Source organism: Mustelus asterias, chromosome 10 (genome assembly GCF_964213995.1).
Source record: "Mustelus asterias chromosome 10, sMusAst1.hap1.1, whole genome shotgun sequence".
NCBI lineage: Eukaryota > Metazoa > Chordata > Chondrichthyes > Carcharhiniformes > Triakidae > Mustelus > Mustelus asterias.
In genome coordinates this window covers 120,598,153-120,626,115 of record NC_135810.1, presented here as the reverse complement: position 1 = coordinate 120,626,115, position 27,963 = coordinate 120,598,153, and the positions used below count along the sequence as shown (strand labels likewise).

Below are 27,963 nucleotides of genomic sequence, written 5' to 3'. Positions count from 1 at the left end.
GAATGGACCTACCTTATATTGAGTTGATCATTCTCTACACCCTAGCTATGCACTCTCTTCTTTCCTTCCCTGTGTACGGTATGCTTTGTCTGTATAGCGCGTTAGAAATAATACTTTTCACTGTATACTAATACATGTAACAACAATAAATAAAATCAAAGACCCACTGCAATGTGGTTGACTCTTAACTGCCCTCTCTGAAATGGCCCAGCAAGCCACTCAGTTCATGGGCAATACATTCTCATCTTGCACACATCCCATGAAAGCCTACAAAAAAGGAACCCTCCCTGCAAATTACCCACTACCCTTGTGCGCATGCGGGTTGGATGGACAAGGGGCGGAGCTATCTGATTGTCCTCACAAGCCCCGCCCCTTTGGGAGCTGGCGCGGTGCACGGTGGGATGCTGGAGGACCTGGCCGGATGTCGGCGGCTGGGAATGGCGGTCGCTGTTGGCAATGCCGGCATCAAGCCGTAGCGTCGAATCGGGGGGCGCGGGACGCTTGATGATTATTTTCTTATAAAATAAGATCCGCGTTCTTTCCCCTGACGGGGAGGGGGAAATTAAAAGACAAACATTATAAAGGATGCCGAGTCTTCACAGGAGCCCCGCACCGCAGCAGGATCAGCGCCGAGCTCCGTTGCCCAGAGACGCCGAGAGGTGAAGCGGCGCTTCTTGTGGTCTTTATTTTCTTCTTCTCACTCGAAGCCGGGGACCCTCAGAGAATGTTCTAGAAAGGGGGAATATCATCGTTGTTAATCGGTGACTGATTGAAACCGTTTTTTTATGTTTAACCGTCTCTCGTGCACCGCCCCCCCCCGTCATGGAGGGAGGTAAACAGTGGTCACGGCGCATGCGCACACCCTGGCCAAGTCAACCCATTGAATGAAGATTTATATTGGACAGAGGAACATAGATGTTAGGAGCAAAAGTAGGCAAATTCAGCCCTTTGAGCCTGTCCCACCATTCAATCAGATCATGGTTGATATCTCCCTGGTCTAAAAACCCACCTCCCCACCTGTCCCCTTATCCCTCTTTCCCTTTTTTGATTAGAAATATATCTATCTCCTTCTTGAAACCATTTTAATGATTCAGAGTCCACCGCGCTGTGGGGCAGCGAGTTCCACAAATTCACCACCCTCTGCGAGAAGTAGTTCCTCCTCATCTCAGTTTTAAATCTACCGTCTCTCAACGTATACCTGTGATTTCTAGATTGCCCCGTAAGAGGAAACATTTGGTCTACATCTACTTCATCAGTCCCTTTTAAAATTTTATATACCTCGATCAGATCCCCTCTCATCCTTCTCAACTCCAGTGAGTACAAGCCTAAGCTGTTTAATCTCTCCTCATACGTTGGGGTGGCACAGTGGTTAGCACTATTGCCTCACTGCCAGGAACCCGGGTTCGATTTCCTGCTTGGGTCACTCTCTGTATGGAGTCTGCACGTTCTCCCCGTATCTGCGTGTGTTTCCTCTGGGTCCTCTGGTTTCCTCCCACAATCTGAAAGACGTGCTTATTGGCCATGCTAAATTCTCCCTCTGTGTACCCGAACAGGCACTGGAGTGTAGTGACTAGAGGATTTTCACAGTAACTTCATTGCAGTGTTAATGTAAGCCTACTTGTGAAACTAATAAATAAACTTTAACTTAGAACAGAGTGTTACAGTCATAGCTAGATCGTAGAGAAAGATGAGCTTAATGTATGATAGGTGCACTCAAGTCTGATGGTAGTAGGGAAGATGCTGTTCTTGAATCGGTTGGTACGTGATCTCAGACTTTTGTAACTTTTTCCTGATGAAAAAATGTGGAAGAGAGAATGTCCGGGGTGCGTGGGGTCCTTGATTATGCTGGCTGCTTCTCCAAGGCAGCAGGAAGTGTAGATGAGTCAATGGATGGGAGGCTGGTTTGAGTGATGGACTGGGTTACGTTCACAACCTTTTGTACTTTCTTGTTGTCTTGGTCAGAGCAGGAGCCATAGCAAGCTGTGATAGATCCAGAAAGGACGCTTTCTATGGTGCAACTGTAAAAGATTGTGAAAATCTTAGCGGACCCTCAACCACCTTGGAGATGGTGGTGATGAGCCTGCTGCCTTGAATACAGCTGAGTGACTTGCCGGGCCATTTCAGAGGGCAGTGAAGATTCAGACAGGTTGCTGTGGATCTGGAGCCACATGTCAGCCAGACTGGAATAAAAACAGTGTTGAACAAAACATCAGCAGGTCTGCCAGTATCTGTGGAGAGAGAGAGAGAAACTGAGTTAATGTTTTGAGTCCAGTATGACTCCCTCAGAGCCGAAGGGAGACAAAAATGTAACGGGTTTCATGCTGTTGAAAGGAGGAATGTATAACAAAAAGGAATGTCATGGAACAAAAGCAGCAAAAGTGCTAATGTTTGTAGTAAAGAAGCAAAGCATTGTCCAAGTATTCTGAATAAATCATTTTGGACTCAAAACTTTCACTCCATTCTCTGTCGACAGATGCTGCCAGACCTGTTGAGTTTTTCCAGCACTTTGGATGCTGGTAATCTGAGATAATAACACAGAATGTTGTTTATTATATAAACCAGACTGAGAATGGTAGATTTCCTTCGCTAGTGAACCATGTGTATTTTTATGACAATTTGATAATTTCTTGGTCACCATGACTGATACTAGCCTCATCTTCTTGATTTGTTCAATTAACAAAGTTTAAATTTCCTAACTGCTGTGTTGGGATTTGAACTTGTGTCCCTGGATCATTCGTTCAAGCGTCTGGATTACTAGTACTGTTAAATAATCCCTATGTTTCTGTGTGGTATGTGTGCCATTTTCTGCTCAGGTTTTGGCAACAGTGAAGTGAGCTGCCTCTGTGCCTTTCACAAGCTCTGGCATCACAGCCTATACAAATTAAGAATGTTTGATCCAGAAATCGCCCCGGAGCTGACTGTAAAGCTGTTACTTAAATGAATGGGAGAGGATGGGATGAATGGCTATCTTGTGATCTCAGCAAGGGCAGCAGTTTAAAGTTGGTCACTGTTAACTTAGCTAAGGAAGGGAGGAAAATCCTTCATGTCCCCACTAGAATATGTGTGTACATTCAGTGAGGACAGCACCAGCTTTGAATTTGATTTCCATGGTTAATTGTTTTTATTTATTTGTTTTTGAGATGTGTGTGTCTTTTGCTTCCCATCCCTAATTGTCCCTGAGAAGGTGGTGGTGAGCTGCTTTCTTGAACCGCTGTAGTCTATATGGCATACCCACGACGCTGTTAGGGAGAGAGTTCCAGGATTTCAGACTGAAAAGCAGTGTTCTCTTTCTCTCTCCCTGGTGTTTTGGGAAGCTGTTCTGATTTCAAGCTTGTCTGTGTGTGTATCAGGAGAGCTGCGGCACCCAACCAAAAGGATATCATGATCATCTGAATGCATCATGTGAGCATTCATATTTTCTGTGGCAAGGGTATGTTTTAAGGAGGTTGTTTGGTTGGAACATTTCATATATTTGTCAAGGGTTATGAAATGTCATGGTTGTTTTTTTCCTTGTTCGTAATTGGTAAAAGTGATTGCTTCTTAAATAAACTTTAATTGATAAAAGCTCCCTAGTGGGTCATTTGAATCGTACCTGAAGTGAAACATCATATGTTTACCCTAGCCAAATTCAAATTGCAAAACTTACGATCCAGGCAGTCTTAGAACATAGAACATAGAACATTACAGCGCAGAACAGGCCCTTCGGCCCACGATGTTGCACCGACCAGTTAAAAAAAAACTGTGACCCTCCAACCTAAACCAATTTCTTTTCGTCCATGAACCTATCTACGGATCTCTTAAACGCCCCCAAACTAGGCGCATTTACTACTGATGCTGGCAGGGCATTCCAATCCCTCACCACCCTCTGGGTAAAGAACCTACCCCTGACATCGGTTCTATAACTACCCCCCCTCAATTTAAAGCCATGCCCCCTCGTGCTGGATTTCTCCATCAGAGGAAAAAGGCTATCACTATCCACCCTATCTAAACCTCTAATCATCTTATATGTTTCAATAAGATCCCCTCTTAGCCGCCGCCTTTCCAGCGAAAACAATCCCAAATCCCTCAGCCTCTCCTCATAGGATCTCCCCTCCATACCAGGCAACATCCTGGTAAACCTCCTCTGCACCCTCTCCAAAGCCTCCACATCCTTCCTGTAATGTGGGGACCAGAACTGCACACAGTACTCCAAGTGCGGCCGCACCAGAGTTGTGTACAGTTGCAACATAACGCCACGACTCCTAAATTCAATCCCCCTACCAATAAACGCCAAGACACCATATGCCTTCTTAACAACCCTATCTACTTGATTCCCAACCTTCAGGGATCTATGCACACATACACCTAGATCCCTCTGCTCCTCCACACTACTCAAAGTCCTCCCGTTAGCCCTATACTCAACACATCTGTTATTCCTACCAAAGTGAATTACCTCACACTTCTCCGCATTAAACTCCATCCGCCACCTCTCGGCCCAACTTTGCAACCTGTCTAAGTCTTCCTGCAAACTACGACACCCTTCCTCACTGTCTACCACACCACCGACTTTGGTGTCATCAGCAAATTTGCTAATCCACCCAACTATACCCTCATCCAGATCATTAATAAATATTACAAACAGCAGTGGCCCCAAAACAGATCCCTGAGGTACACCACTTGTAACCGCACTCCATGATGAATATATACTATCAACCACCACCCTCTGTTTCCTATCCGCTAGCCAATTCCTGATCCAATTTCCTAGATCACCCCCAATCCCATACATCTGCATTTTCTGCAGAAGCCTACCATGGTGAACCTTATCAAACGCCTTACTAAAATCCATATATACCATAATATAAAATCCATGTCTTCATAAAACACCTTGGAGTTTCTGACCTGAATTATAACATGCTGGAGAGACCTAGCTGCTGACTCCCATTAAAGTGTATATAGCAACTTGTAGTCCTGGAAAGTTGTTGGCATTAGGTACTGTGTTGAGCAGAGTCTAAACCTTCAGAAATGGAATGAACCTTACAGATTTTCTGCTATCCAATTTTAATTCGGACCGAATTATAGACTTTAAACTTTGTGCTTCTTTGGATTTGCGTTGCAACTGGTTGTTTATTTTACACTTGTGTGCAAAGTTGCTTCTGCAATCATTCCTAGAAATTGTTTGTATTTTGAAAAATATCCTAAAGAAAGAAATAGAGAATGAGTTCTCTGGAAGAGCTTTAAATATTTGACATTATTTCTAAATAATATGAACAGAGAAATTTAAATAAATGAATGGTTTTCATTTTGGATTATTTGAGGGGTAGAAATATGTCCTTGTTGGTAATAGTTTCCTCCCACTTATTTACACAAGCTTTTAAATAAAATTACATTTGTTCAGTACACTGAGAGGGAACAATAGATCAAAATTAGAAACAACACATTTTATAATGTTTTTACCAAATGTAAATACTTCTGAAAATATTGAATCTTTTTGGGGAAGACATTTTTCCCTTAGTGTTTCTTCCCTGCTTTTAAGGAAAAGAAACCTTTCTGGAGTACTGTTCCACAGATACTGGATGCCTTCTAATAGTTTATGTTAATCTAAGAATCTTAATTGTGAATATTGACAAGAGTATTCACCATGGAGAATATTTATCACGGCTAAGGATGATTCTGACCATAATCTGATGGCTACTTCATGTATGCATTCAGTGGAAGTTGCTGGATAGCAATTAGGAGTAGGAATCCAGGCTGTCCTGATGGGAATCCACTAACTGAACACAATATAGGTATCAAGAAATTCCTTATTAAGGTATGTTTATTTTCTTCCCTTTCTGTGGTCACCATGTATTTGTGAGGCTTGTTGACCTTCCAATGGTCTGTGCGTGCTCTGGGAAAATGGCTGCTGTTGATGTTTCATCCTTCTCCCTTATCAAAGTGCCTTCCATCAATGCTGCCTTGAAATCAGCAGATGGTGAATTATTGGAATCTACCTGTGGTCCCATCACTGTGAGATCTGTTGTACAGTCCATGGCAATAAGCTTATTTGAATTGCATTTGACATGAGCTTTTGGTAATGATTACAATGGACTGTTTTTAGATTAGAGCTTGTAGTTAGTAGCTAGACACACATGGTTGATTGACATTGGTGTAACATTGGCTTGATATTTGTATTCCTCGCCATCCCTTGCCAAATTGAATAAACAAAAAATTAAAACGTGTTCTTAGAATGTGTATGATACTAGACAAGCCTTAATTATCCCCATTCCTAGTTACTCTGAGAAAATAGTGATAGGTCTTCTGGACCATGTACTGATAGTGTTAGGTAGGAAGTTCCAGGATTATGACCTAGATGTGTTGAAGAGGTCAGAAAAAGGTTTGAAGCTGATTTCCTGTGATTTTGCTTTGGATTTCATTGAGTGGCACTTGGACAGGTATGTTTTCTATAATGGGAAAACTGGGGTAAAATGCTAGGACCTGTGGTGCAAGATACAGTAAGAAGTTTAACAACACCAGGTTAAAGTCCAACAGGTTTATTTGGTAGCAAAAGCCACACAAGCTTTCGGTGTGGCTTTTGCTACCAAATAAACCTGTTGGACTTTAACCTGGTGTTGTTAAACTTCTTACTGTGTTTACCCCAGTCCAACGCCGGCATCTCCACATCGTGCAAGATACAAACAGGCTTGAAAGATTGAATAAAGAAGTAGGGCTTACCTGATATCTAGTTTGGATTTAAAAGCTTCCTTCCTCTTGCATAGTTCAGACATCATGGAAAAGAGAAGTATGACAATGTATGCTGAGCCTTAATTGCTGAGTGTGCAGATCCATGTGGAATGGTGTTTTTGAAGCATAGCAGGAACATTTAAAGACGTTTCGGAGCAGCAATGGTTATAGTATGATAAAATGAAGCTAAAGGTTGTAACAGAATGGAAGTTCAAGGCCAGAGGTGTGCTTCTTTTTGGAGGGAGAAACAATTACATGGAAGTTAAGCTGAGAATGAAAGTAATGAGAGAAAATCCGAGGGTTAAAATGATGGAATGGAGAAGGACAAAGAAGGAGAAAAGATAGCAATGTTACTTAAGTGAGGAGAAAGTATGAAGGACAGACAAACCTGACCATGACCATGTACCGCATTGCTGATTGCAATGAGTAGACACTCACTATATGTTTGAAAGAAGCTTCAGGAGTGGCACTACAGTAGAGAAATAAGACATTTGAATGAATCTTTACCTTAGTTTTGCAGTCTTTGCGCTATATTAGAAAAGCTGTAATATTTCTAAAGAGGATCTAAGATCTTTGGATCATCTTTGCCAATTTTGAATATTCCAAAAAAATCCAAATTTTTTGAAAGCTAATATTTTGAGCAACTGTTGAGCAATAATATCAAAAATCAATTTGTGTTCTAGCATAGTAAACATTACACTTTTTGTTTATGATCGCACAGATTTTTGAGTGACAGTCTTTGCTTTTACCAATTGCAGCCTCATGACCATTAGCATTTCACCTCCTTCAAACTTTTCTCTAGCTGCATATCCACATTGGGTAAGATAAAATCTGTAATTGTGCTGGGTTATCTTTCACAGAGTTCACAGGACATGGTGTAGAAATTCTACATGCATACACCAACCAACACCACCGCCCCCCAACCATTAGTTTTTACTGAAATCCTAATGATGTAAAGAGGTAGATTTTGTTGTAATGCCGCTGCGTTTATACAATGAACTGCAGTTTCTGCTTTATTTGGAAAATGTTTCAAAATAAACATGGCATCTTGTCGCTTCAGTGTTACAGAATCATGTGGTTACAGATATTCCAAGTATTTGCATGCTTGAGTTTAATTTTTAAAACATTACTGTGTAGGCCAGGAATTAAATCTCTCTCTTTTCAATTCAGTTGCAGAGTTGTGTTGAGCCTGTAGGATACTGCTCACCACTATGCCTGCTGTTTGGCCAAGTCTTCTGGACCTCAGCAGGGATGAGTGCAAGAGAATACTTCGAAAACTTGGTAAAACATTGTGGGTTATTTTCTTTTTCCCTGCTGCAATCTGATTCTGTTTAGTGAATAACTGATTTTCCAGATCAATTCTGTTCTGAGTTGTCTGATTTTTACTGGTGCAGATGAATCAGGATGGTGGACCTGTAATTTACAGTAATATGTCCTAGAGATGTAAGTTGAGTGGAAAAATAAAAAAACAAGAATCTTAAACAATTAGCAACTAAATTGATAAGCATAACCTATGAAGGAAAATGTTAACCTTTTCCTGGAACAGATTGGAAGTACGTAGGTTAGAGATGTGTTTTGCTATTTTTTTCTCTTGTGTTTTAGAACTTGAAGCTTATGCTGGTGCTATCAGTGCGCTTCGTGCACAAGGTGACCTTACGAAAGAAAAGAAGGACCTTCTTGGAGAATTGGCCAAGGTTCTCAGGTAAATCTTGTAAGGAAGCTAAAATCTGTTTTGATTTGGTTTTGTATTTCTAATTATTTTATAAATGACCTCACCCAGCTCATCTCAGATATAGTGAAAATGTATTTCTTCTTTCCTGTCTTTCCAATAGCAGTTTTGCAGTGATTGCAGTGAAGTAGTTTACAGTGATCCTGCAGTGGCTTTGCTTTTGTATTTGGTTTTTGCTTGTTCCTTTTTTCCTGTGTAAAATCCTTTGGATGTGACACCTAACCATGTTTGTATTTATGTAGCACCTTATCATAATTTATGTATGGAAACCATTTCATATGTAAAATTCATCAAATACTAGTTTTATTGGTTCTGTCAAAAGGAAGAGTCTCAGTTGCACTTGAAAGGATCCTCTTCATGCTTTTTGGTAAATTGAAGAAAGAGATATGCCATATTTCCTGTTCAGTTAGCAAGGCTGCTTAGGAGTAAGTGGCAGTCTAAAGGACAAAAACAAAAGCAGCACCTACTATTTATTTATACAGCTTTTAATATAGGGGAGACAGTGGCATAGTGGAAGTATCACTCGACTTGCAACCCAGAGACTCTGGGTAAAGCTCTGGGGACCTGGGTTTGAATCCCACCTCGGCAGATGGTGAAATTTGAATTCAATAACAATCAGGAATTAAAAGCCTAACGATGACCATTAACCCATTGTCGTAAAAACCCATTTGGCTCACTAATGGCCTTTAGGGAAGGAAATCTGCCATCCTTACCTGGTCTGGCCTACATGTGAGACCAGACCCACAGCAGTGTGGTTGACCCTCCTCTGAATAGGAGGGCAGTTAGGGATGGGCAATAAATGCTGGCCCAGCCAGCGATGCCCACAGCCTGTAAAACTGAATTTTAAAAAAATCCCAAGGTGCATCACGAATGTGTTATAATTCAAAATTTCACACTGAGGCACAAATGCAATTATCCGGGCAGATGATCAGAAAGGTTGATTTTAAGTCATGTCTTAAAGCATGAGAGAAATTTGGAAAGGTTTAGGATGTAAATTCCAGATGGTGCCAAGAGAGGAACAGTTAAAACTGAGGATGTGCAAAGTGCCAGAATTGAAGGAGTGCAGAAATTTCAAATGCTTGTGGGTCTAGAGGAGTTTCCATAGATAGGGAAGGGTGAGGCCATATAGGGATTTGAAAACAGGATGAGAATTTTAAAATCAAGGCTTTGCTGCAGCGGGAAACAATGTAGGTCAGTAAGCATGGGTAATGGATCAAATGAATATGATTGGGCTAAGATGCGGTGAGTAGAGTTTTGGATGAGCATAAGCTGATGTAGAGTGGAAGATGGGAGGCCAGGCTGGACAAGTGTTGGGATAGGCAACAACTACATCCGCTGTAGATAGATACATTGAAGATTTTTCTTTTTTTATAATAGCATTTCAACAGAGCGTCACCGTGCAGAGGTTCGCAGAGCAGTTAATGATGAAAGACTGATGACCATTGCACATCAGTAAGTTTCCTTGCAAAAGTTCAATTCATTTTCTCTGAAGCATTTTCTATTATGATTTACCTGGATTTGAAAATTAAAATCTCTTCTATTGTTCAGCACAACATAATGGTTTCTCTGCATGGGTCTTTTACATCACATCTCAACTGGGCATTGGCCCATGTGCAGCAGCATCATCTTGCTCCTTAATTTCCAGTCTTCTTTATAAACGAGTCAACGTTTTATATCTTGAATCCCAAAGATACTAACTGATGTGGACTGCCTATGTGGAGTTTGCACATTCTCCCCGTGTCTTCGTGGGTTTCCTCCGGGTGCTCCGGTATCCTCCCATAGTCCAAAGCTGTGCGGGTTAGGTGGATTGGCCATGCTAAATTGCCCCTTAGTGACAGGGGGACTAGCTGGTGTGAATGCATGGGGTTATAGGGATAGGGCCTGGGTGGGATTGTGGTCAATGCAGACTCGTTGGGCCGAATGGTCTCCTTCGGCATTGTAGGATTCTATGGCTCAGTAGCTGCCCAACTGAGCCAGATATTTTGCATGTATCTGTATTTTGAAGATTAGACTTAACAAAAAAAACAACTCTCTCCACTTTTCTTCACTTGTTTGAGGAACCTGCTGATCAATGTTGGGGTATTACAGAAACTGGCAACCCTCTGCACTTCATTCAAGTGCTCTAGACTTTCACTGTCTAGATGACTTTGGAAGATATCGGCAGAATTGAAGAGGGGCAGGGGAGGTTGATGGGGAGAGAGGATATCACAGTTGAAATTAATCCTAATCCTATTGTTCTCATTATTCACGTGTTTTGTATTTTCTTGCAATGGTCAGTAAATATTCTGGGCTGCAGAGACATGTCCCCGACCACCAACTGAGATTAAAAGAATGATTTGCATTTATATAGCACTTTTTATGACCACCTTTCAAGGTGCTTTATAGCTATGAAAGACTTTTAAAGTGTAGTCAATGTGCATACAGCAACCTCCCAAATACAGCCATGTGTCATGGACCAGATATTGATCGAGGGATAAATGTTGGCTAGCACACCAGGGAGAATACTCCTGATTTTCTTCAAAATAGTGACATGCGACCTTTTACGCCCACTTGAGAAGATAGATGGGGCTTCAGTTTAACATAATGTGTGAAAGACAATGTCTCCAGCAGTGTAGCATTCCCTCAGTACTGCGTTGGAGTGCCAGTCTGGAATTTTGTGCTCAAGCTCAGGAGTGGGACTTGAACCTGAAACCTTGTGAGTCAGGGGTGAGAGTGTGGCCAAGTAAAACATGGCTGACACATTAGTTAACTCCATGAACTGGGATTCAATTCTGAGATGAGTATTGCTGAGTTATAATTTCCCTTCAGCTGAGTCTTTGGGGAAGCTAAGACTTCCTGAAATTAAAAATTAAAGTTTATTTATTAGTCACAAGTAGGCTTACATTAACACTGCAATGAAGTTACTGTGAAAATCCCCTAGTTGCCACACTCCGGCACATGTTCGGGTAAACTGAGGGAGAATTTAGCATGGCCAATATATACCTAACCAGCATGTCTTTCGGACTGTGGGAGGAAACCGGAGCACCCGGAGGAAACCCATGCAGACACGGGGAGAACTTGCAAACTTCACACAGACAGTGACCCAAGCTGGGAATCGAACCCGGATCCCTGGTGCTGTGATGCAGCAGTGCTAACCACTGTGCCACCCATAACACATTAACACATTGTTTCCCTGCAGCATGCTCTACTTAGTTTGAGGGGAAAGTTACTGGGACAACTTTAGTATGTTGTGTTTTGGAACAAGTAGGTGACTGAAATTTGGATAGTTATTTCTTGCTGGAATTTTTCTTATTGGAATTATTAGGAAGAAACATTTGACATTTTGGGGAAATTATAAAGGAGAAAAATGCAATCACTTGACAAATGTGGAAGAAAGAAATTCACCAGCTCCTGACAAACAAAATTCTTATGATAAAGATATATTTCATTTTATTAAAATTTTAATTAAATTTGCCTCTTCTGATAAAGTATGGACAGTTTAAAGCAATGTAATAACGTGTTGACAAATATGTTCTCTTCTGTTACCCGCAGTATGTCTGGGCCTAACAGCTCAGCTGAATGGTCCATTGAAGGTCGGCGACTTGTTCCTCTCATGCCCAGGCTGGTTCCTCAGACAGCGTTCACAGTGACAGCGAATGCAGTAGCGAATGTGGCAGCTCTGCATAATGCCACTCTTCCTTCACCAGCTGAAACTGGTAACAAAGAAGGTGAGTTTTTTTCTATTAACCTTGGATTAATTTTCTTTCCACAATTTCTTTTAAAAATGAAGGAACATATAGCTTGCCATTTAGAAAGGATGCTTATAAATGGTATGTGGGATTGGCTTTGTTTTGGTATTGTAATTCAGCTCAGACTAATATTAGTACTGATCTGCCTAAGGTTTGGTCCTTTGCTTGTTTCTCCATGCCTCGGGGACTTGCGATTTCCTCTTTATGTGCTCGTAGGCACCTCCCATTTTCAATCTCAAGTTTTCTAACATCATCATTCTCTTTCTCCCTCTTGGTCTACAGCACTCTCATCTTCCGTCAATCATCATCTTCATCTTTCCCTCGAACCATGTTTCACAACTTCCCAGTCTTTGGATGTCCACTTGTCCCAAGGTCCACATTTCAGCCCCGTACAACAAGTCAATCCATATCACAGTGTTGACAGCTCTTAGAATTTCTACTCTGCTCTGCTGAGAATTACTGTTTAGAGGATGCATTCTTTGCTATTGGTGTTCTAGCTCTGATTTCTCTTTAGTTGTAGCCATCTTCTGACAAAGATGCTTCACAGTTATGGAGTGCTGAAGTTGCAATATTATTTCTCTTGTCAGCTTTAAGAATTTATCCATATACATAAAGGTTTTGTATCTGGTTAGCGTATGTCTGTCACAACTGAACAAATAATGCTTCATGCAGCATACTTATCTCACAAAGTTTTCCACCCATTTTTGCACTTGCTTCCCTAATTTTCGTATGAAACAGTGACAGATGAATACATTCACTGCCTATTCAATCATCAGAAATTGTCAGTCAGCAGACTACCATGAGAAATGAAATCAAAGAAATCTCCGAATCATAAAATCCCTACAGTACAGAAGGAGGCCATTTGGCCCGTCAAGCCTGCACCGACAGCAATCCCACCCAGGCCCTATCCCTGTTATCATATGTATTTACCCTGCTAATCCCCCTGATACTAAGGGTCAATTTAGCATGGCCAATCAACCTAACCCGCACATCTTTGGATTGTGGGAAGAACCCGGAGGAAACCCACGCAGACATGAGGGGAACATGCAAACTCCACACAGTGACCTGAGGCAGGAATTGAACCCGGATCCCTGGTGCTGTGAGGCCTCAGTGCTAACCACTGTGCCCCCGTGCCGCCCAAATACTTGAGAAAAACATGGGCGAAAATCTTGTTTTCTCATATGTAGTCTTGAAAGTAAGCTTCATATTAATCAAAGCTATTAACATTGTGAAGCATTTTGATAATGCTTTGAAAATACTTTTCCTAGTTCAGTTCTCAAACTTCTCTGGTTGAAAAATCCCTTTTAAAATTGATGCATCCTTACCACCTCTCTCATCCATATAATTATAATGCTGGATAATATTCAGTGTAAAACTGCTGCATGTGGGGAGCGCTTTTAAGAAAGCATGTGTTTTACTTATACTCGTGACATAGGTCTGCCTCCTGCCTGCTGCAGATTCTATCTATTCTTGCATGATCCCCATTGAGATGAGACAGCCAGCGCACTATGTGCAGCCACACTCTGTTCCTGCCTTTGAGTTCACATTTTATGGATTCCCAGAAAGTCCGTACAGTTCCTCGTTTCGAAGAGGGATTGTCAATTTAAAATTGCATCGAGCGAGGAAAGTAGTTAGGGAATAACTTCTTTATTCAGTATTGTTAGAGCTGCACTGCTTTGACACAAACAGTATTTGTGAATTTATGTTTTTGATCGGAAAGTAGGTACATATTCACCAGCTATCTCACCAACTAAAATACAGCCTGACATACTCATCAAATCATACCTTGCATCCAATGTCCCAGCCAGCACCAGATTTGGCAGCACAGGTCCACAGTTGGAAAGAAGTTGCCTTGAAAGTCCTCAACATTGACTCCAAACTAACAAGAGGGAAATAGCTCATCCTCACTAATCTATCTGTCACAGGTGGACCTGTCCATGATGGTATTGGTAGCAGTACCATTGCACAGCCCATGTGGAAATAAAAGCCCCATTGAGGGAAATGAAAGTTCGCATTGAGGAATCCCTATGTCATGTTGTGTGACACTACCAACCGTGCTAAATGGGATAGATTTCAAGCAGATCTAGCAACTCCAGACTGGACATCCATGAAATGCAATGGACCATCAGGAGCAGCAGAATTATATTCAAACAATCTGTAATGTCATGGCCCGGCATATCCCCCACTCAATCATTACCATCAAGCCAGGAAATCGACCCTGGTTCATTGCAGTAGGGATGCCAGGAGCAGTATCAAGCTTATCTAAAAATGACGTGTCAACCTTGTGAAGCTCCAACACAGGATTACCTGCATGCCAAAGAGCGGAAGCAGCATGTGATGGAGAGAGCCAAGCGCTCCCACGAACAATAGGATCAGGTCTAAGCTCTGCAATCCTGCTGCATCCAGTTGTGATTAGTGTTTGACAATTAAACAACTCATAGGAGGAGGAGGCTCTACAAATATCTTAAATGATGGGGGTGCCCAGTACTTCAGAGCAAAAGCCAAGGCTGAAGCATCTGCAGCCATTTTCAGCTAAAGGTGCTGGGTGAATGATCCATCTCAGCCTGTTCCTGAGGTCCCCAGCATCACAGATGGCAGTCTCCAACCAATTTGATTCACTCCACGTCATATCAAAAAACAGCTGAAGGCACTGGGTACTGCAAAGTCTGTTGACTCTGGCAGTATTTTGACAGTAGCACTGAAGATTTATGCACCAGAACGTGCTGTACCTCTAACCAAATTGTTCCATTGCAGCTGTGGCACTGACGTCTATCCGATAATGGGGAAAACTGCCCAGGTGCACAAGAAGCAGGACAAATCTAACCCAACCAATTGCCGCCCCATCAGTCTACTCTTGATCATCAAGAGAGTGAAGTCCTTTAGGAAAAGAAATCTGACATTCTAAACTGGTTTGGCCGACGTGTGACTCCAGATCCACAGCAATATGGTTGACTCTTAAATACTGATGTGTATGTGGTCTCTTTAAGACAGTACTGCAGAAGTGAGTCACCTGACTTGAGGGACCAATGGGATCCAAGCTTGAGTGATTACACCAGAAAGAGGGACTCCTCTCTCAGGTATTTTGCTTCTGGAACCATGTTGTAAACATGTAGAACTGGGCTCTGCCCCACGGCAGCCTTCATGATGCACAAACCTCCAGTACCTAAGTTTTACTTATGAGAACATAAGAAATAGGAGCAGGAGTAGGCCATCTAGCCCCTCAAGCCTGCTCCGCCATTCAATAAGATCATGGCTGATCTGATAGTGGGTTCAGTTCCACTTACCCGCCCGCTCCCCATAACCCTTAATTCCCTTAATGGTTAAAATTCTATCTATCTGTGACTTAAACACATTTAATGAGGTAGCCTCTACTGCTTCATTGGGCAGAGAATTCCAAAGATTCACTACCCTCTGGGAGAAGAAGTTCCTCCTCAACTTTGTTCTAAATTGACTCCCCCGTATTTTGAGGCTATGTCCCCTAGTTCTTGTTTCCATTGTAAGTGGAAATAACCTCGCTGCCTCTCTGTCTAGCCTGTCTAGCCCCTTCATTATCTTATATGTCTCTATAAGATCTCCCCTCAACCTTCTAAACTCCAATGAGTACAGGCGCAGTCTACTCAATCTCTCCTTATAAGCTAACCCCCTCATCTCCGGAATCAACCTGGTACTTATCAATAAATATCTTGACGATGCCACAACATAACAAATATCTTCCGAAATGGCCTAGCAAGGCACTCAGTTTAAGGGCAGTTAAGGATAGGTAATAAATGCTGGCTCAGTCAGGAACTCCCACATCCCATGAAAGAATAAAAAAAGAGAAGAAAGTTGTCATCGACAGTGTGTCTGGCCCACTGATGCTCTGTTTGGGTCCCGTCAGGGCCACTCGACGGAAAAGTGGACAAAAGAGCTGAACTCTAGAGGTGAGTGTGACTGCCCTTGATATCATGGCTGCATCTGACCGAGTGTGGCAACAAGGATCCCTCACAAAACTGGAGCAAATGGGGAAATACTCTCCACTTGTTTGGAGTCCTACTTAGCACAAAGGAAAATGGTTCTGTTTCTTGGAGATCAATCATTGCTGCACTGGAACAGTGCTGCAGGAGTTTCTCAGGGTAGGGTCCTAGGCAGAATCTTTAGCTGCTCCATCAATGAACTTCCCTCCATCATAAGCTCAGAAGTGTGGAGATTTTCTGATATTCAGCACCATTTGTGACTCTTCAGGTACTGAAGTAGTCCGTGTTGATATGCAGCAAGATCAGGGCACTATTTGGGCTTGGATTGATAAGTGCAAATAATGTTTGTGCCACATAAGTGCCAGGCAATGACCGTCTCTGAAGAGAGTGAATCTATCCATTTCGTAGCTGAATTCCCCCACTATCCTGGGAGTTACCATTGACCAGAAACGGAACTGGACCAGCCATATAAGTACTGTGACTACAAGAGTTGGTGAGAGGCTGGGGATCCTGCAGTTAGTAACTCACCACCTGACTCCCAGAAGCCTGTCCACCAACAAGATACAAGTCAGGAATATGTTGGAATACTCTCCACTTGCCTGGATGAGTGCTGTTCCAACACTCAAGAAGCTCAACACCAGCCCTTTTGAATGGTACCCCATCAACCAACTTCACTCCCTCTACCACTGTTGCATCGTGGCAGCAGTGTATATCATCTACATAGTATACTGCAGCAACTCACCAAGGCTGCTTTGATAGCACATTCCGAATCCACGACCTCTAGCACCTTGAAGGAGAAGGGCAGCAGATGCATGGGAACACCAACCCCTGCAAGTTGTCCTCCAAGCCACACACCATTTGGAATTATATCGCCGTTCCTTCACTGTCACTGGGCCAAAATCCTGGAACTCCCTGCCGACAGCACTACACCACATGGACTGCCATGATTCAAGGAGACAGCTCACCACCACATTCTCGAGGGCAAATAGTGATGGGGGAATAAATGCTGGTCTAGCCAGTGATACCAACATCCCAGGAACGAATAAAGAAAAACAAATGAGATAATTTGCAATGAATTAACTAAAATCTACCTGTACAGTTTTCTTAAATTAACCTTTGAAACTTGTCTATAATGGCTCCCCTGAAAAATTGCTCTTATTGGTGCTTGGAACAAAGAACAAATACAGGTTAAGATTGTTGACACAATTTGGAATAAGAGCAGTCACAGGACACGTACCTAGATTTTATTTAAGACTGGCCACAGAGCAATTCAAAGGTTCTGTTTGTAAGTACAGCATCCTTTCCGCCCCCCCACCTCTCCCAAGTGAAAATCGAGGGAAACATTAGAAATTCTTAATGAGAAATACAGCTACAACTTGTATTTATATAGCGCCTTTAGCAAGCACCCCAACACAGATTAACATTGGGAAGTTAAATTCATTTCATGCTGTTTGTGTAAAATATCAAAACATTGCGAAACATGAACTCATTCTTCTGATAATTTGAAAGGAAAAGTATATTACATACCAACTGATCTCTTGTGGCATTAGTAATCTCTTCTGAAGTATTGAATATAGTTGTAATGTTTAGCATGATTCAATCTGTTATCATTTTCTTAAAATATTTAGCAAATCCTTAAAGAAAAAAAAGTATTAAATAATTAAAGAAATCTGTGCAAAGTATATTGTTTTTCATTGCTATAATTTTCAGTATGTCATGCAGTCAAGTGCTTTTTGACAAGATTTGCCCTAGCACAGTGAAGGAATTGTAATAGCAACTAGATTAGAAAGGTTTGTATTATGATTTTTAGTTCACCTTTTGAAATTCTGGTGCCACTGCATGCCTTGCATTAAGCGTATGATATTGTGACACTAACACGGATATACCCATAATGTACTGCAGCCATTATAATGTTATTGTTCTCCATTGGGGTCATTATGAACAATGGTATCTGTGCTCAGTATTATGCATTACCACGAAGGTCAGTTTGTACAATTGAAGATTAAGAACAAATGTTTTGAAACATAATAGTTCAGTAAAAGAACAACCCAAATCTCTCTTTGCATGCAGGGGGCTGTCCTGTGATGGGAGACTGAGTAAATTGGGTTTATATTCCCTCGAGCTTAGAAGGATAAGAGGTGATCTCATTGAAAGCTGAAGAGATTCTGAAGGGGTTTAATAGGGTGGGTGCTGAGAGATTGTTTCCGCTGATTGGTGAATCTAAAACACGGGGATGCAGTCTCAGGATAAAGGGCCAATCATTTAGGACTAGGGTGAGAGAAAATTTCTTCACTCAAAGGGTTGTGAATCTTTGGAATTCTCCACCCCAGAGAGTTGTGGATGCTCTATTGTTTAATACATTTAAGATTGGATAGGCAGATTTTTTGGTGTCGCGGAATCAAAGGCTATGGGGAGCAGGTGGGAAATGGAGTTGAAGCCCAAGATCAGCCATGATCATATTGAATGGAGAAGCAGACTCAGACGGACGTGCAGTCTACTCCTGCTCCTATTTCTTGTTCGTGCACCTTCGATTACCAGTGTCAATTACATCTATTTTTTTTGTCCTAACTCATGATAATAGAAATTAGCTGGCTCAGGAACCCGTGCTTGAATATTAATAAAATTGGTATTTGAGGGAAATGATGAACATTGAATCCTCTGTCTTTGCAGCACCTGGCAAACTTCTGATTTGATTTGTTATTGTCACATATATTAGTGTACAGTGAAAAGTATTGTTTCTTGCGTGCTATACAGACAAAGCATACCGTTCATAGAGAAGGAAAGGAGAGGGTGCAGAATGCAATGTTACAGTCATAGCTAGGGTGTAGAGAAAGATCAACTTAGTGCAAGGTAGGTCCATTCCAAAGTCTGATGGCAGCAGGGAAGAAGCTGTTCTTGAGTCAAGTGTCAAGCTAATCAAGGTTACTGGAGGTATGGTAACTGCTGTAGACAACCACTCATGTGTGCATGCCAGAGTCAATGTCCAATATAGTTCATAACATTCCAGCTGTCTGAAAAGGCAGGGTGAAGATTCTTCAGCTGTATTTGTTAATGGGCAGATAGGGTTAGTATTATGGTGGCACAGTGGTTAGCACTGCTGCCTCACAGCAATTCCGGCCTCGGGTAATGTGTGGAGTTTGCACATTCTCTCCGTGTCTGCGTGGGTTTCCTCCGGGTGCTCTGGTTTCCTCCCACACTCCAAAGATGTGCAGGTTAGGTTGATTGGCCACGCTCAATTGCCCCCTCCGGGTCAGTGAGAAGTCTCACAACACCAGGTTAAAGTCCAACAGGTTTATTTGGAATCACGAGCTTTCTGAGCGCTGCTCCTTCCTTGGGTGAGCCCACCCCAGTCCAACGCCAGCATCACCATATCATCCCTTAGTGTCGGAGAATTAGTAGGGTAAATATGTGGGGTTATGGGGGATAGGGCCTGGGTGGGATTGTTGTCAGTGCAGGCTCGATGGCGAATGGCCGCCTTCTGCACTGTAGGGATTCTATGGAACAAAGTGGCCAATTGACCAAAGGGCCGTCACTCAGATCAAACTTGTTTAAAATCTGGATTTACCTGCAGAGGACAATGTCTGTAGTGGGGGATGTTATGTTTTCTTTCCTGATGGTAAATAAGTTGCATTTTCATTCAGTTTCAGTAATTCTCTGACCTTCCACCTTGTTGAATTATACTATATGACATGGGAATCAAGTTGAATGCAGTATAGACTTTGACCACATGGTGGAACCAAATTAAAACTTTTACTCTGACAGACTTTGTTAAAGTTGACAAAATGTAATTTAGCAATAATAGTGACTTCCAGCAAAGGTGTTATTTGAGTTTAAAAATAACCGCAATGTTTCTTCTTCCAGTGATTGTCTGTTACTCCTACACGAGTACCACTCCCACGCCAGCTTCAACTACAGTACCTGGCGGGAGTGTGGCAACGGTCAAATCTCCCAGACCTGCCAGTCCAGCTTCCAATGTCGTTGTACTGCCGAGCGGTAGCACGGTGTATGTCAAAAGTAAGTGCCATTTGTTCAGGCTAATATTAATATTTCAGGCCAGCATCTGTGCCCAACTCTTAGCTACAGAGATCGTCTGTTTGAAAATACTGTGCTGCATGCTGGGTTTAAGATAGCATAACATCAAGACACTCTTCGTGCTCTCCATTTCCCTTGTGGAGAGTGTGAGCCAGTTGTCTGCTCTGTGGTATTCTGGGAATGTGCCTTGGAATGCTGAAGTAAAACCAGTGCCAGAAATTCACTGCAGGCCCTTGAGTTAATGAAAGGAAAACGGCCAGGTTATGCTTTAAGAACACTTAATTTCTGGTTTTCCTGCAGAATTGCTTATGGTACGTTGACCTATGCAGTATTTTTAAATGACCAGAGTATATATGATGCTCCAGTATCCACAGCCATTTCTCGATGTCACGTGGAGTGAATCGAGTTGGCTGAAGACAGATCCGTGATACTGGAGACCTCCGGAGGAGGCCGAGGTGGATCATCCACTCCGCACTTCTGGCTCAAGATTGTTGCAAATGCTTCAGCCTTTTGCACCGATGTGCTGGGCTCCTCCATCATTGAGGATAGGGGTATTTGTGGACCCTCCAACTCCAGTGAGTTGTTTAATGTGCACCATCATTCTCGACTGGATGTGGCAGAACTACAGAGCTTGGATCTGATCCGATGGCTGTGCGATTGCTTAGCTCTGTCTGTTACTTGCTGCTTATGCTGTTTGGCATGCAAGTTGTCCTGTGTTATAGCTTCATCAGGTTGACACCTCATTTTTAAGTATACATAGTGCTGCTCTTAGCATGCCCTGTTGCACTCATAAGATCATAAGATATAGGAGCAGAATTAGGCCATTCGGCCCATTGAGTCCACTCCGCCATTCGATCATGGCTGATATGCTCCTCATCCCCATTTTCCTGCCTTCTCCCTATAACCCTTCAACCCATTACCAATTAAAAATCTGTCTAACTCCTCCTTAAATTTACTCACTGTCCCAGCATCCACCGCACTTTGGGGTAGTGAATTCCACAGATTCACAACCCTTTGGGAGAAGTAGTTTCTCCTCAATTGTTTTAAATTTGTTACCCCTTATCCTAAGACTCTTTATTGACAGGGTTGTTCTGCTGGCTTAATAGTAACAGTAGAATAGGGGATATGGGCCATGAGGTTAAAAATTGTGGTCAAGTACAATTGTGCCACTGCTGATGGTCCACAGCGTCGTGTGGATGCCCAATCTTGAGTTGCTGGATCTATTTGAAGTCTATCCCATTTAGCATGGTGGTAGTGCCACACAACAAAAGGAGTGTATCCTCAATGTGAAGACGGAACTTTGTTTCCACAAGCACTCTGCAGTGATCACTCCCACTGATGCTGTCATGGACAGATGCATTTGCGCAGGCTGGGGGGTTTGGTGAGGATGAGATCAAGTGTGTTTTTCCCTCTTGTTGGTTGCCTGATCACCTGCCGCAGACCTGGTTGAGCAGCTATATCCTTAGGACCCAGCCAGCTCAGTCTGTGGTGGTACTACGGAAACCACTCTTAGTGATGGGCATTGAATTGCCCCCACCCAAAGTGCATTCTGCTCCCTCCAAGTGGTGTTCAACATAGAGGAGCACTGATTCATCAGCTGAGGGGGGATGGTACGTGGTAATCAGCAGAATGGTTCCTTGCATATTTTTGACCAGGTGCCATGAGACTTCATGAGGTCCAGAGTTGCTGTTGACCATTCGTAGGGCAGCTCACTCCCGAGAGTATAACACTTCCACCACCTCTGCTGAGTCTGTCCTGCCAGTGGGACAGGACGTACCTAGGAATGGTGATGGTGGCATCTGGGGCATTATCTGTAAGCAATGATTCTGTGAGAGTGACTAAGTCAGGCCGTTGCTTGACTAGTCTGTGAGACAGCTCTCCCAACTTTGGCACAAGCCCATCAGATGTTAGTAAGGAGGATTTTGCAGGATTGACAGGGCTGAGTTTGCTGTTGTTGTTTCCGGTGCCTAGGCCGATGCTGGGTGGTCTGTCTGGTTTTACTCCTTTTTATTGTCTTTGTAGCAATTAGATACACTGGGCTTGATTTTACCATTTTGAGTCTAAGTGCCGAATCTGGGCGTCAAATAGATCCGAGCCTGGAATCTTCTTTCCAGCACGCCCATACGCGTTTTGCCGGCTCCGGTCCGATTCGTGCTGTGGGCGGGGCTTACCGCTGGCAGACCGATCGGAGCTCTGAACTGCGCATGCGCAGTTCGAAAAAAAATCCAAAGCAGCGCGCCCAGGCAGGGAGAAAAAAGCAGAGAGAGCGACTCTCTGACCCAGATCATCTGTGGGGGGGGGGGGGGGTGTGCGTGTGTGCGTGCGTGCGTGCGCGCGCGTGATGGGTCCATCTGGCTCACCACGTCGGTTACAATACTGCGTTCAGCATCTACTGAACCATCGTGGATACAAAGGATAATGGCATTAGGGTTCTGCATGTAAGCCTTGCTTATGCAAAAAATTATATCCTTGGTGTCGGCAGCCATTCCTGATGTTACAGTACTGATAACACCAGGAAGATCGACCAGTACCATTCATTATCCTTTGTATCCAAGATGGTTCAGTAGATGCTGAACGCAGTATTGTAACTGACTTGGTGAGCCAGATGGACCCACAAGGCAGAAGGACCATCTTTGTGTTGACCAACGTGGATCTAGCTGAGGAACATACAGCTTATCTTGCTAACGGAAGGATGGTGTAGGGAGACCAGCGCCAGGGGGGTCTGATCCGGTGGGGGGGGGAGGGAGAGGGGCTGCCAGGGTGGTTAGCGGGGGGGTCCACGAAGGATGATCGAGGAGGACGGTGACTTCACAAGGGCAGAGAGGGTTTCAGAGGTTCCCTTGCAGAATAGAAATCCGCTTCAGACTTTTATTTTGCAGGTCGCTTACAGCGCGGATGCGATCGGGCCAGAAGACGGTAAAGTGGGATTTGGCGGTAGGGTTGGGCGTGCGGTTCATTAAGTCGATTTAAATGCATGCTAATGCATTTAAATCGTCGGGCCGCCCGATTCGGGCGCGGGCTGAATCGGGTGTTGGTAAAGCCGCGATCTGCTTGGAATCGGGTGCAGATCGCGGTATAGGCCTGACGCCCAACTTTACCGCGATTTCGCGCCCAAAAACGGGCGTGAAGTTTTGGTAAAATCGGGCCCACTGAGTCATTTGCTAGACTGTTTCAGAGGGCATTTATAAGTCAACCACATACAGTGGTCAGACCAGGTAAGGACAGCAGGTTTCCTTTCCAGAGGATATTATTGAACCAGCTGGGCTTTTCCGACAATCGACAATGGTTTCATGGTCGTCATTATACTTTTAATTCTAGATTTTTAGTGAATTAAAATTCCTCCATCTGCTGTGGTGGGATTTGAACCCAGGTCCCCAGAGCACTATCCTGGATCTCTGGATTACTGGATGTTGTGGCAGTGACAAAAGATTGTGAGTTTGAACCTTGGACTGAGCTGAGGTTAGTTGATTTCATCTGGGGCACCAGTGAAACACCAGAATTGACCTCCGTGCCGCAGGGCTTGGGAAGAGAGCGGGGATGGAGCAGTGGAAATAGATTCCAAACCTGTTTGCTGTTTGTGGAACCCTGCTTTTGAGAAAATGCTGTGTGTGAATGCTAGGTGATGGCAGGATCATGCTGGGATTTGATCATTATGATAGATTTGTTGGCACCCCCTCTAGGCTCACAAATGAAAAATGGATATTGGGGCAAAGAAGTAGTGGAACTGACAGACGTGGGTTGGAGGAATTACTAAGTATTTCATTGAAAATAACTTGCTTCTTCTGCACCTCATTCATGACGATGCTTCCTTTTAAACCAAGGCGTTAGCTGTGCTGATGAAGATGACAAACCTCGCAAGCGCAGGCGTACAAATTCATCAAGTTCTTCCCCAGTGGTGCTTAAAGAGGTTCCCAAGTCGATCACGCCAGTCGCCAAATCGATTGCAGTTCCTGTGGGAAGCAGCCCGAAAGTAAGCAACATTATGCAGAGCATCGCAAACTCCATTCCCTCGCACATGTCACCGGTGAAAATTACTTTTACCAAACCCACCACCCAAACAACAAACACAGCTACTCAGAAGGTGAGTCAGGACTCTGCCGTGGCCTTTGGTTAAACTGAAGTTTTTTTTTTAATGTCACTTCTTCCTCAAAATCTGTTTAAAAATGCCATCAGCAGGCCCGGGACTGAAATCTCCGGGTCCGCAAGCCTCCCCCCACCAGGAATTTTTCACTCCTGTGGGGTTGCCTGTCCCTGCTGGAGTGAAGCGGGCGGGGGTCAATTGAGGCCCCCCCCCCCCAGAGGATCGGGTGCTGGGGGGATGCCCCCTGGGCATTGCCATTGCCGCCTTGGCAGTGTCAGTACCAGGGCCCAAACTGCTGTAAAAGTCAGTGTCTCTAGGAGGGGGTGCTATTGGTAACAAAATTGCAGAGGTGTCCTGGAAAACAGGATTTTGGAAGCTTACGTACCGCATCCTGAAGGACACTAACTTTCTTTGTGGGCAACATGTTTCCTTTGAGCACATTTTGCTTTGGTCCTGTATTTCCCCAGTGTGTTTTTTTTACTGATGGTCTTCAGTGTTTCATGGCATAACCTGTGAGTGAAAATAATTTGTTTTCAACTACGTATTTCCATTAATTGAATAAATCATGAGCAGTTATGAATTTTATTATTCCAGCAGCTGCCACAATTAATCACATAAATCTGTTTGTTCAAAAATAGGTAATAATCGTAACTACATCGCCAAGTTCAACGTTTGTACCTAATATTTTGTCCAAGTCTCACAATTACGCAGCCGTCACCAAGCTTGTGCCAACGTCTGTTATCACCACTGCCACTCAAAGACAGCCAGTGGTCATTACTGCCACGCAGCCGCCTTTTACAGCTGGCAGTGCCCCCTCTCCTTCGTCCACGTCCATCACCGCTGCTGCCACATCTATGATTTCATCAACATCTTCTGTTGTGATGTCAACAATAGCCCAAGGTAATGGAAAGAAAGCGTAGGTTTAAGAAATCTGCCTTTATCATTGTGCATCCTTTCAAGAAATCCTCTTCATCTCAATGCAGAATATTATTAAATATGTGAAAATTACATTAATGAACTGGAATTATGAACTAAAATTAGTTTTGAGATTGAAGTAATGTCGTAAACTACAAGAATGAAGCTTGGGTTGTTTATTGAGATCCTGCAAGGTGTCAACTTCGCCCGAGTTATTCACTCTCGCATCTGAGTTAGAAGATCTTGAATTTATCCCCAAATCTGGAGGCAGTATCTTCTTCTCAACAAGCAAAATGTGTTAAACACTGCAACCTCTTCTTTTCAGGATGATAATGCTGCTCGCTTTTTCACAATAGGACTGCCCTGTTCATAATGATTAAGATAGGCTCCCACAATCAAATTGATGTGATGTGAACTGACGACTTAATGATTTCAGTTACAGTCCATCAGATTTCTTCTCGCTCTGAATTACCGGGTAGTATGTGGCAGGTCAGAAGAAAAATAAACTTGAAATTTTAAAACACCGCCAGCGCTTTACAGTCAATGAAATATTTTTGAAGGGTAGCCACTATTACACTGTAGATAAACTCAACAGGCAATTTTCACACAGCAAGATCCCACAAACAGTGATGAGATGATAGCCAGATAATCTGTTTTAGCCATATTCTTTAAGGGATTACTGTTGGTCAGGACTCAGAGGAGAACTCCTAAGTTCTCCTCAAAAAGTGACATTTGCACTCATCTGAGAGGGAAGTCTTGCTTTAACATCTCATCTGAAAGACTGACAGCGTAGGGCTTCCTCCATACTCTACAACCTGGACTAATTGTTCAAGTCCCGGGAGTGAACTTGTATTGCAAATATTATATTGTTGGTAATTTTAAGGAATCCTAAGTCAAGATGCCGGACACAACTTTAGTCGGAGCACTTTATATAAAAAAAAACCTGATTGTTTTGTCTTTATGAAAGGTGCATCTGGTACTGCAGTTAAAGTTACCGCAGCCAGGCTTCAATCCCCCAAAGCACTTATGGGCTCCCCAACCCAGATCTTGACGCAGTTTCCCAAACAGCAACAACAGCAACAGCAGCAGCAAATGTCACAATCTCCACAACAACAGTCCCAACAGTCTCAAACATCACCTGGTGTCAAACCCACCATTCAAATCAAACAGGAATCGGGTAAGTTGAAAATGCAGGAAAGATTTTGTATCCATTTTCTTTGTGAGGAGAACGCGAGATACCCAGTGGTGATGAAAATACCAATTTCAATGCATGATCTGTTTTGTTGCATCATCTCAGCTGAAATGTGTTTATTTTTGCGTTTATAAAAAATCAATGTCTGTAACCTGAGTGTTTACATCTATATCAGTTTGCAGCATGTTGTTTCTTCTCTGATTCGGTGTTGACAAGCTTGAGTCATTTTTTGTTAATCAATTTTCTTCTGGTTTGTGCTTTATATTTGCAAGATTTTTTAACTTTTGTGGACAGGATGTGTGACATGCGCCCATTTGAGGATTGAGTTTAGCTTCTTTAACAAACTTATAATGCTGTCCTGTGCTTTGGAGTAAATATGATAATTCACAACGTTGCCTGTTATATACTCTCCATCAGTAGCAACAACAGTTCATTTGAATGTCTAACCTGGAGTGACCACTGTTGCAGACTTTATGGCCGGAATTCTCCCATCCCACTCGCCACTGGAATTGTTGTGGATGGGGGAGGGGGGGGGACCATGCAAAGGTCCATTGACCTTGGGCGGTTTTGAGATGAGTGCGGCTGGAGAATCCCGCCCCATGTGTGCATCTTTGGTAAATGCAGAGTTTGTTGCAGGAAGTACATTATAAGTCAGAGAACATGGCACCCTCTTGGAGACTTGAGTACTATTTTCCCGCTGTTTCAGCGTAAAGTAATTGCAAATGCAAAGCTGAAATAGGTTCAGTGGCAAACTTATTGATCTTTTGGACTTGTTTAGATGAGGATTATAGAGCCTCATTGCCATAAATCTTAAATGCTTGATCCTATTAATTTGCAGCCATCTTAAGCTAATAGCACTAACACATCCTAGTGTTGTTATTTAGGTTTACTTATAAATCAAGGGCACTACCAACAGTCCATCATAAACTGTCAGACCCAAGAAATTCAGTAGTAAAACTGTGAATAAGCATAAAAGGGTCAATGTTACCTGTGTTTTGAAATTAAGATTGCCAAGGCTTGCAAGCTGTGTGTGATCTAGGAGCTATAATTTGGGCACCCTGATCTTGGTAGTTAAAGGCACTGCCCAGTATGGTACCAAATCATATAGACCAAAGCTCCTAGCCTTAGTCATGAGCCATTGTTAGCTCATCTTAGACAGATTGGCATTAGTACCCTTCAATTAATGAGTGAGCTGAAACTATCACATTTTCTGATAGTTATCCAATTATTCCTGTAGGAAAGTGCATGTGTGTGGTCATTGGGTGAAGATAGGATAAGATTGACTGCGGTGCCCTCTACAGACAATTACTCTGCCATATTCGTTTGTGGGATATGAGTGTCGCTAGCAAGGCCACACTGGGAAGATGGTGGTGTAGTATTAATGTCCCTGAACTAATGCTCTGATGGCCCAGGATAATGCTGTGGGGAACATGGGTTCAAATCCATGGCAGCTAATGGAATTTAAATTCAAATTAATAAATCGGGAATTGAAAGCTAATTTCAGTAATAGTGACCATGAAACGATCATTGGTTACCCAAAAAACCCATCTGTTTCATTAATGTCCTTCAGGGAGTGAAATCTGTCGTCCTTACCCGGCCTGGCCTGGCCTACATGTAACTCCAGATCCACAGCA

General features: G+C 43.0%; 1 protein-coding gene across 22 annotated transcripts in view; it reads left to right on the top strand.

The window, feature by feature from the left end:
• Positions 1-383: 383 nt before the first annotated feature.
• The window catches only part of emsy (EMSY transcriptional repressor, BRCA2 interacting), a 69,540-nt gene continuing 41,960 nt past the window's right edge, over positions 384-27,963 (top strand). For 7 of the 22 annotated variants that reach the window (XM_078222560.1, XM_078222540.1, XM_078222539.1 and 4 more), the window contains exons 1-9: positions 404-659; positions 7,870-7,980; positions 8,302-8,401; positions 9,806-9,880; positions 11,960-12,135; positions 19,971-20,123; positions 23,963-24,222; positions 24,861-25,122; positions 26,105-26,314. In XM_078222560.1, coding sequence (XP_078078686.1) covers positions 7,911-7,980; positions 8,302-8,401; positions 9,806-9,880; positions 11,960-12,135; positions 19,971-20,123; positions 23,963-24,222; positions 24,861-25,122; positions 26,105-26,314 — 1,306 coding nt within the window. In that variant the 5' untranslated portion in view covers positions 404-659; positions 7,870-7,910. Of the gene's footprint in view, positions 762-7,869; positions 7,991-8,301; positions 8,402-9,805; positions 9,881-11,959; positions 12,136-19,970; positions 20,124-23,962; positions 24,223-24,860; positions 25,123-26,104; positions 26,315-27,963 lie in introns of those variants that run through there. The other 15 variants (XM_078222555.1, XM_078222546.1, XM_078222545.1 and 12 more) reach the window with 10 other exon arrangements.